Source organism: Patiria miniata, unplaced genomic scaffold, assembly GCF_015706575.1.
Source record: "Patiria miniata isolate m_02_andy unplaced genomic scaffold, ASM1570657v1 HiC_scaffold_21, whole genome shotgun sequence".
NCBI classification, from domain to species: Eukaryota; Metazoa; Echinodermata; class Asteroidea; order Valvatida; family Asterinidae; genus Patiria; species Patiria miniata.
In genome coordinates, this window is record NW_024037060.1 from 7,122,796 (window position 1) to 7,133,725 (window position 10,930).

The 10,930-nt window shown below is 41.3% G+C and overlaps 1 protein-coding gene across 1 annotated transcript; it reads right to left on the reverse strand.

The window, feature by feature from the left end:
• Positions 1-1,360: 1,360 nt before the first annotated feature.
• LOC119729730 (protein transport protein Sec61 subunit gamma) lies at positions 1,361-8,968 on the reverse strand. The gene is made up of 4 exons (XM_038202444.1): positions 8,861-8,968; positions 3,903-4,025; positions 3,292-3,394; positions 1,361-2,116 (listed from the first exon to the last, which is right to left on the reverse strand). The coding sequence occupies exons 1-4, from the start codon at positions 8,925-8,927 to the stop codon at positions 2,107-2,109; spliced, it is 303 nt and encodes a 100-aa protein (XP_038058372.1). The 5' UTR covers positions 8,928-8,968; the 3' UTR covers positions 1,361-2,106.
• Positions 8,969-10,930: the final 1,962 nt, after the last annotated feature.

Sequence of the window (10,930 nt, forward strand, 5' to 3'; positions counted from 1 at the left end):
TTTAACATCTTTATTCCAAAAACGCCGTCTTCTATTGATACAGTAATGCTACATTCTTTTGGTAGAAAGTCAATCTTAGTTTTAGTTATGAAGGAAAATTGGAAAATTTGATATAACTGTACATTCAGTTGTTATTTAAAAAAAAATTCTTGAGTTTGGCAGTGTCCAACGTTTGTCCATCATGTTCATACCATTTGTAGTGTAAGTCTGACGCAATACTGTAACTGTCATTCTTGACAGATGATACGACTGGATACATATGTAAAACTAAGGTCAAATTGGCACTGATACGTGTGAACTGTGCAAACTGTTCATAGATATTTAAGTGTACTGAATAAGCATGTCCATGTACAGGTTTTTTTTTCCCTGGGATAATAATTTTATAATAAAACTCCCTCATTTTGGGTGTGCTTGGCTACAAAAAAATAAAAAGGCTGTTGTCATGCTGAAGTACAGTATGTTTTGAATTTGTTAGGTTTCATTTTGTTGTGCAGGGACAAGGGAACCAGTAGTAAAAAGAGAAATGCAGAAATTATGCACATTTTTAGTTGCGGGATAGCAGCTCAACAAAATCATCATGTCTTTCCGTTAGTCTGTTACTAACAACGTAGACATTGTCTGTTGCTCCTACGTATTTTGAACCGATTTCAACCAAACTTTGTTAAAAGTATCAGTAGCCCAGCCCCGACATGTCATATGACCAAATTGGGGTCAAAGGTCATCATAGGGCCACTGGGGTCAAAAACCTGATGTTTTTTTTACTCAAAACACTACTTCCGGAAATTACATGGCACAATCGCGTGTCTCATGCCTGTGCATTAGTTATGGTCAGTGTCATCCAACCAACAATCAGTGTGAACACAAATTTGTTGGCCCGCAGCTTCGGATATCTCCAATCGAGCTTGTTTTCCCTTCCAATGGGTTTGGTATTTTACCTTTTTCTGTTATTCCACAAGATGTGCAACTCTTACAATCCCCCGCCCCCCCCCCCCAAGACCCAAACCAGACACTTTTAGACGTTTTCTGATGTAAAGTATATGTACATGTAGCTATCGGCTCTGTGCGCAAGTACCCCCTCAACGGTAAGGATGGGACAGTTGGGGGGGGGGGGGGGGGAAACCACTGGGAGACGCATTACCAACTACGCCCGCACTCAAAATGAAGACTGGCTTTGTGTACATTCAGAATGAATTAAGTCGTGCGTACTTCGCGCTATACGTGTTTGAACCGGTACGCGCACGCTTTGTGTCCCGTTCACTGTCATTTCATGCCACTGACACCGAATATAAAAGCCGGCCTGATGGGCCATATTGGCTCGTGAAAGACTTGACTTTACACATCCATCCTTACACAGAAACTGGTGGGTTCAAGTTTCCAAAAATTGGTTTATTAGTTACTGGACCTTGTTCTCCATAAAAACAAACTTGCGATGTTTAACGGTACAAGACTGAGTCTGAAATCCAACATGCCCTATTTCCCCCCCCCCTTCCCTAGATGAAGTTTTACAAAACCTACTTTTACAGTTGTAGAATAGGCAATGAAACACACAAATATTTTGGGACTACAAATTGAACCCCCCCCCCCCCCCCCCCCCCCACTGATCCAACAATGAGAAAAATCACAAATACTTAAGAATATAACCGACACTGCTGCTTTAAAAATACACATTATCGATACAATTATTTTACTAATCCGCATTGCGTCTGCTATTTGGGAAGAAAAATATCCAAGAAATACTGATTCTTCAATCTTGTCAGCCACTAATGGGACATTTTCCAAAACTTGGATTCAGTACAGGATCAGTACTTATGCCATGGGAAAATTGTATGCCTCAGGCAGACACTGAATTGGAAACATCGTTTCAAAAATGGCTATTTTTCAGGTTCCATGGACTTGCGCAATACTGAAATAGCAGCATCATTGTTAAGGTCCGAGGATGAAATTTTGATGCCTTGGCTAAAGTTGAGTGGGTGAAATCTGCTTGAAGGGGCTTGCATGGTGGAAAAAACATGCTTTGTAGATATGAGTGTCGCCAGATGTCATGGCTGAGATGCTAGCATGGGTGTCAATCTTAATCTAGGGATGTCCTTCCATGGCCGTGATGTTCTACGATCCCCTGAAAGATAAAAGAAAAACAAAATCAAGATTTGAAAACTCCCTTGACCCATTTTTTTTTTTTTAAGAAATAAAAAATGATAAGTTCTTGTTATGGAATTTGAAGACATTAACCCTAACTCCCTCGGCCTTTTTGCTAGGATGTAGCCTCAATCCTGCAAAATCCTCCAATTGGTCTCATGAAAAAATGACATATAGCCTCAATCCTGCAAATTCCTCCATTATTTCTTGAATATGGTCCATGGAGGGGTGACCACTGCCTGAATCCTGCAAAATCATGCGGCAGTGACTGTCAATATGTTGAGGCTTGGCCAGTGACATCCTGGAGCAGTTCGGAGGATTTCAAGCATAATCCAGACCTATATTTATGCACGGCTGAGCAAAAACAACAAAAGGTCTGACCCTAGACCTTGACAAAGTGCATCCTACGAAATCAGTAACGCACTTTTGCCATGTAATCTCAATCCTCCAAATTCCTCCATTTTGGCAAAGAGGATTTTGTAGGATTCAGGGCGGTTAGATTAAATTGATTTCTAAAACCTGATAGTCTTTAATAGTGTTCGTCACTGTAAAAGCAGTTTTAAACATTTGCTTTATTTGTTTGTTTAGATTTTCTTGAGGTGTCAGGTTTGTATAATTTGTAATGCAAATTTTGTAATGGCAATTTTCAAAAGGAAGACAATGTTCGACCTGCTTCAAAATCACATTGATTAACCCTAACCGCCCTGAATCCTCCAAAATCCTTTTTGCAAATTGGAGGAATTTGCAGGATTGAGGTTACATGGCAAAAGTGCGTTGCTGATTTCGGAGTACGCACTGTGTCAAGGTCTTGGGCCGGACCTTGTGTTGTTTATGCTCAGCCGAGCATAAATTTAGTCCTTGATTATACTTGACATCCTCCGCACTGCTCCAGGATGTCACTGCCTCTGCCTCAGCCTATTGACAGACATAGCCGGAGGATTTTGCAGGATTCAGGCAGTGGTCATCCCTCCATGGACCATATTCAAGAAATAACGGAGGAATTTGCAGGATTGAGGCTATATGCTATTTTTCCATGAGGCCAATTGGAGGATTTTGCAGGATTGAGGCTACATCCTAGCAAAAAGGCCTAGGGAGTTAGGGTTAAGTTGTATGTGGGAAGAAATTTTGCAGTCAAAAAGTGACTGGGAAACTTACACAATGATGTTGTTGATGGGGATGTGGATGAGCTTGACGAAGAACCCGATGAATCCCATAATGCAGAAACCGATGGCTGTTGCTATGGCAATTTTCTGGAATTCTATAATTTTTTTTAGAAATGAACAGAAAGAATTGTTAATCATCAATACACCACATTAGGCTTGCTAATAGAATGTGGGTAAAAATTATAAGCAAAAAAAGCCAATAGCTTAAGGCTAAAAGTTTCTTGAGCTTTATATGTCAGGACATGTCATATGTATGCCATGAACTGAGAACAAAAGTCACAATAGCTGGGGGCGGGCCGACGTCATCCGATGAAAACATCTATTCATTTGCACACGTGTTTTTATCTGTTGCTATGTGTTACCATTCAGCACTCCAGACTCAAGAACCATTGAGTTTCAAGAAAATAGGTCTGGGAGCTAGATAAGCCAATGTAAAAAAATCCCGGATGTCCGGGCCACCTATACGTTGATAATTAAAACATACTAAATTTCTATCACTCAATATTACATTTTAAGGATTACAAGGGCAAATATATATGTGCCAACACTGTGTTCAAGCCTGTGTGCTACGAAATTGGTTACCCTAATTATTTTGCTCCCCACCTTTTCTGTCCGGCTTGGTACATCTTTTGACAAGTCTGAGTGAGTCCTTAGCGAACTGCTTGGCAGGGTCAACCAACTGTTGGATCTGATCCATTGCTGCTGTTACGTTGGTCTGTGGTAAATCTACAAATTGTAACAAGAAGACATCAAATTTGATTAAATTTGTAACTCATCAGATATATAAAAATTTAAGTAGGCCCTAACCCCATAAATGTGGCCAATTTACTGGACTACTTCCATAAATATCGTCCACACCTGTGCCATCTTAAATGTCACGTAACTAGTACTACGCCTACCCGTAAACATGGCGTCAATAACAACTCCACTCTCCAGAGTTGCGTAGAAACACTCGACGTGTGTAATTTTACGGTACCTGGCTGGCTCCTACCATTTGGCGCGTGCATGACTCAGAGTACCAGCGTATCGTGCGTGACCTCAGAAAATAAAAAGTTGTGCTCGTACGTTTGTTGTTGTGTTGAGGTCGTTTTTTTCCCCTCAAATTTGTTGGCTTTGCAAGATCCTACGTTTGGCATAAATTTACAGAAAGCTTTATAGGTCTCGTTCAAATGACGTCGTTTCCTACAGACCATCCACGTGCATTGGTATTTTGAGCATCAACTTGCATAACGCGCATCCGCTGCGTCGTATTTCGAACACATTTCGAGAAACAAGCGCGCGTGTTTGGAATATTTTTAACACTGCGTAATGCGTGCTTGATTGCGTGAAATACGCAAATGCAGTTCTCCTACAGAAATGGCTTGAGCGAGCCCTATATGAAAGTAAGTTATACTGGCGAAATGACGTGCTGTGTAACAATTTCGAGTGGTTTTATGCGAGGCTGGAACGTGGCGTTGTTATTGACGCCACCTCAACGGGTCTAGTCACCTATCATGAATTATGTTCACTTAAGCATGTGCAATACTACCAATGAGTCCTAATTTCATAGACATGATAGAAACCTAAATTCAAGCTACACCTGTAGGGCGGCTGTTGCTTGACCGAGGATTATTATGAGTCAAGCAACACCAAGAGCCACCGAGCCAGTGTAGCCTGAATTGAGACAACTTTAGAAGGGGGTCAGACAACTCGACCGTTAAAACAAGTCTATTATAAGATGATATTTTGCGTCGGGTGATATAAATCAAATTAGGTTTTGCCCTTCACCGACGTTTAAACACTGTATACTTAGTGTGTTACCTCCCGAGTGAAAGATGGCAAAAATCACTCGGGTGGGACTCGAACCCACGACCCCCTGCTTTCTAGTGCAGATGTCTTACCACTCGACCACCGAGCTAACGGGATCGGTTGGCTGGTTCGAATCTGATGTACATAGCAGCGGGTACCGCATAAACTATTATAAGATGATATTTTGCGTCGGGGTGATATAAATCAAATTAGGTTTTGCCCTTCACCGACGTTTAAACACTGTATACTTAGTGTGTTACCTCCCGAGTGAAAGATGGCAAAAATCACTCGGGTGGGACTCGGACCCACGACCCCCTGCTTTCTAGTGCAGATGTCTTACCACTCGACCACCGAGCTAACGGGATCGGTTGGCTGGGGCAGGGGGTCGTGGGTTCGAGTCCCACCCGAGTGATTTTTGCCATCTTTCACTCGGGAGGTAACACACTAAGTATACAGTGTTTAAACGTCGGTGAAGGGCAAAACCTAATTTGATTTATATCACCCCGACGCAAAATATCATCTTATAATAGTTTATGCGGTACCCGCTGCTATGTACATCAGATTCGAACCAGCCAACTGATCCCGTTAGCTCGGTGGTCGAGTGGTAAGACATCTGCACTAGAAAGCAGGGGGTCGTGGGTTCGAGTCCCACCCGAGTGATTTTTGCCATCTTTCACTCGGGAGGTAACACACTAAGTATACAGTGTTTAAACGTCGGTGAAGGGCAAAACCTAATTTGATTTATATCACCCCGACGCAAAATATCATCTTATAATAGTTTATGCGGTACCCGCTGCTATGTACATCAGATTCGAACCAGCCAACCGATCCCGTTAGCTCGGTGGTCGAGTGGTAAGACATCTGCACTAGAAAGCAGGGGGTCGTGGGTTCGAGTCCCACCCGAGTGATTTTTGCCATCTTTCACTCGGGAGGTAACACACTAAGTATACAGTGTTTAAAGGTCGGTGAAGGGCAAAACCTAATTTGATTTAAGACAAGTCTACTCGCAATTTTTCGGGGGATAGTTGTATTCATATGAGCCCGACTGCGTCTGGCCGTACAGTACTATCGCAAGCTCTGTAGTACGGCCAGACGCCCGATGCTTCCACAGAGACTGAATTTTGTTGGCCGCCGATGTAGCGATTTTGCTACATCTTTCAATCGCGATTATCTTTTCATCCAGGACACAAATTTCCAAAGTTAAGGTTCGTAGTCGTAGAGCAACTCATACCTTTTCGAAAAAACGTTGTTTGGTCTCAATATTTTCATCCATCTGGCCACAAGACGAATTTCAGTCATTAGATTCCACAAATATCGTCCCCCATGCGATCCCCCATGCGATTTCAAAATGGCGGCCGCGCTGTAATGTATGCAATATGCAGGCGCGCCCGCGCAAACTCATGAATATGCATAAACAGTCTGTGACGTATGACCTTGTGTTTTTGGAAGTACGGCCCCGCCGCACGCAAGTCCAAAAACACGAGGTCATATGTCACAGACTGTTTATGCATATTCATGATTTGCGTGGGCGCGCCTGCATATTGCATACATTACAGCGCGGCCGCCATTTTGAAATCGCATGGGGGATCGCATGGGGGACGATATTTGTGGAAGATGATGACTGAAATTCGTCTTGTGGCCAGATGGATGAAAATATTGAGACCAAACAACGTTTTTTCGAAAAGGTATGAGTTGCTTTACGACTACGAACCTTAACTTTGGAAATTTGTGTCCTGGATGAAAAGATAATCGCGATCGAAAGATGTAGCAAAATGGCTACATCGGCGGCCAACAAAATTCAGTCTCTGTGGAAGCATCGGGCGTCTGGCCGTACTACAGAGCTTGCGATAGTACTGTACGGCCAGACGCAGTCGGGCTATATTCATATCTACCGGGGATTTTTCGCCGCGTTCGGGTTTGATCATTGCCATTGGGTTGGGGTGGTGGGGTACAGGCCGGTTGGGGGTAACCTGCTTGGCTCGGTCGGATCGGACCGGGTTAATGGGGCTGGGGTTGCTATCCCATTCATGGGCACACGGGATGGGCGGACAGAAGAGATCGGGCAGGTTTTGGATGTGATTGTGTTGTCTCAACGGTTGAGTTGTCCCGAGTCGACCTGTCTCAATGGTCGAGTTGTCTCAACAGTCGAGCTGTTCCGAGTTGTGTTGTCTCAACGGTCGAGTTGTCTGACATTCCTTTATTTAGAAAACTGTTAAAATTATTTAAAAAGGGGTCATTACAATTAAAACTAAGTATACAATATAATGCTTTAGTTATTTATTTATTTTAGGCCTAGGCCTACATCTTTTGACATTTAAAATGTGATACATTTACTAAAATGAACAAGAGATGTCAAGGAAAAAAACAAAAGTATAAAACAGTCATCAAAATGACGTGTTCATCCAGACCCCTGTTCAAAAATTATATATATGCTAGCTGGAGTTACCCAGCCCTGAGTTTTATCATTGGGTTGTCTATTAGGGCTGGAGCGAATTTTTCTCGTAACTTGTAGTATAGGCAAAATTTTTTGGAAAATGTTCAATTTTGTCCCAGTTACACACTAATTGCAACTGCAACTCACCCCACCCCAAACTTGCCTGGAATAACCATTACACAGGTCCTTGAAGTAAAAAACGATCCACGATGAAGATTCAGCCTACAATTGCAGTGAAAACAGGAGGAATAACCGCTAACTTGACAACCTTGCTGGATTGGCCAGGACCGCAATTGGTTTGTGCACAAAAAAAATTGTGTACAATGAATGGCGGTCGATTAACAGGCACAGAGAGCGATCGCTGTCAACTACTCGGTTTTGCCGGCTGCGCTGGCTGTTGGCGCATGACGTCACGCGGAAGCGTAACACCCGATGACTGTTTCATGCACTAATATAAGGTTTACCACTCGCATCACAGCTTTGGTACTGGAACCGCAACCAATAGTGCATGAAACAGTCATTGGGTGTTACGCTTCCGCGTGACGTCATGCGCCAACAGCCAGCGCAGCCGGCAAAAACGAGTAGTTGACAGCGATCGCTCTCTGTGCCTGTTAATCGAATCGACCGCCATTCATTGTACACAATTTTTTGTGTGCACAAACCAATTGCGGTCCTGGCCAATCCAGCAAGGTTGTCTAGTTAGCGGTTATTCCTCCTGTTTTCACTGCAATTGTAGGCTGAATCTTCATCGTGGATCGTTTTTTACTTCAAGGACCTGTGTAATGGTTATTCCAGGCAAGTTTGGGGCGAGTTGCAGTTGCAATTAGTGTGTAACGGGGACAAAATTGAACATTTTCCAAAAATTTTTGCCTATACTACAAGTTACGAGAAAAATTCGCTCCAGCCCTAATATTAATAGACAACCATGACAACGCAATGATAAAACTCAGGGCTGGGTAACTCCAGCTATATATATATGCATATAAATTATACAAAGACTAAAAATGAAAGAGGGTCCTGTATTTCCACAATTATTTTTAATCACCCAAAAAGTCCGACAGTAGAGTAGGCCTACTACTGCTACTAAAAAGTGCTGGAAATGAATGGCAAGTCCATCCATTCTCACTCAGCATTTTAATACTCATGCATGTCATGATAGTAGAACAGCTGTGGTGTGAAGAGTGGGCAATTTTGCCCATTTCTACGACGAAATTTACAGCAGTTTTCATCTACTCTACAAGAGGTGTGTTCATTGTCACTCCCTCTATTTTGAATTGACCACTAATAAACAAATTATATGAACAAATTAGACATTTCACATACAGTTTTTGCACATTACCTTCGTCAACAACGATCTCGAAAGTGCAGAGAGCATCCGGTGACGTTGCATGGAATAGCGCCACCATGCGGCTACGAATGGAGAGTCACATGTCCCTGGTACGCAGTATACCAAGGGCTCAACACACGTTAATAAATTTGGTACCAACTACGGAAACATGAAAATGATAAACACAAAAATTAATTTTCATTTTAAATTTACATAAAAAAGTATGGAAGAGTTTAAAAACGATTTAATTTTTTTCCATTAAATAGGGAAGGGTTGAGAGTTATGGGAGTGCAGGAGTTAAAACGAACTTAGTGGGAAATTTGTTATAATAAAAATGAAACTAAATTAGCCGATATTCATTTAACAAATGTTTACTCTTAAATTGATTGCTTGATAGATAATGAAGTAAATTTGGCAAAATACAAATTTAAAGAGATGGTGTGGGGGGGGGGGGGGGGTGACAAACTGAGACAAGAGACAGCATTCAAATAATTACTGAATGTAATGTATTTTCAATTCTGTAATATCACATTGAGTCTAGGATGAAAATAAAATTCCCTGCACTTCAAGTTGATCAAGTACAAAAATTAATCCAAAGAAAAAAATAAGACGACCACTTAGACAAATCAAGGTGTGTCCATAAATTTTAACAAAACGATTTTAACTGGGCAAAAGTAAAACAAAACCAGATCTCACAACAGATATTCTGTCCAAATCTTTCAGAAGACGAATGCACTTCAAGATAAAACTGTAGTGCTATGGAAAAACCGAAAAAGGAAAAACTATTCATATTTCTGTTAATCAATACAAAGTTTGTTGGTTTATGAAGTTGGCTGAAACAATACAGGGCAAAAAAGTATGGATCTCACGAAATTGAGACATGAGCCATTTTAGTCTCGCTCCTTAAAAATCACTTTCTTCACACATAAATCTTTTTTTTATAATAATAATAATTTGGGAGGCTAATCATCCTTACTCGCAGCTGAGCTGAATTGCGAAGGATGGGGCTACAACGTGGTCGAGCTGCTGGCACGTAAAGGTGCCTTCGGCAGCCAGCCACATAGACCCATATATGACCACGGAGCACAGCCAGAGATCAAAAGTGTTTGATTTTTGCAGAGGGAGGAAAACTGGAGAGCCTGGAGAAAAAGCCTTGTGGTATAGGAGAGAACCAACGCATACTCACGTATGGTCCGAGCCAGGAATCGAGCCAGGAATCGAACCCGAGCCATGGTGGTGGGAGGCAAGCGCTTTTACGCACTGTGCCTATTTGTTTCTTTGCACTAGCTTGTGACATTTTTTTACATGCCTATCTTGTTTTTAGACGGGTTGACAAAACCAGACCCTGTTGCAGAAATGTCAATTTTGGGTCAAAATGGGGAGAAAATGGGAAGAAAAAAATCACTTATTTTAGAGTGACCGCAGATTATGAGCAGACTCTACTGGGCAACTTTGTCAAAAGGTACAAAATAAAAAAAAAAAACCAAACCAAAATTTGTGTTTCACACAAAATACAGTAAAAACAAACGCAGGACACTTACTACATGTGTAACATACAAAAATGAAGATTATTGTGTTGGCACAAAAGATGAAAAAACTGGTTTTCGTCTTCAGTGTGACAATTATCCCAGGAGTGCAGGAAAAACAATCTTATTGCTACCAAAGTTGATGCATTACAATATACATATATATTCTTTTTTTCTTATAAAAACGTAATTACACAAAATACATATTTTTTTTTGTCTCCGTTTGAACGAACCATTAACACGGTCCCCAAATTCCAATATACTGTTGTTGTTTTTTTTCCCCCATCCAATATAACAAAAATACTATTTAATTCTTTTAATAATTTCCCGCCAACATGTTGCATCAGTGCAGTGGATAAGACGAACAATTTAAAACAGTTTGTACAGCTTCTCTGTTAATAAATGTATACATATCATTGCATTTTTTTTTAACAATCTCGCAGCAAAAATAGTATGTCATATAAAAAAAAAGCGCCATGTTGGATATCTAAGTTCTCTAAAATTAAATCGTGGAGAAATAGCACAAATTGTTTCCTGCTACGTGTGAGTTATAACA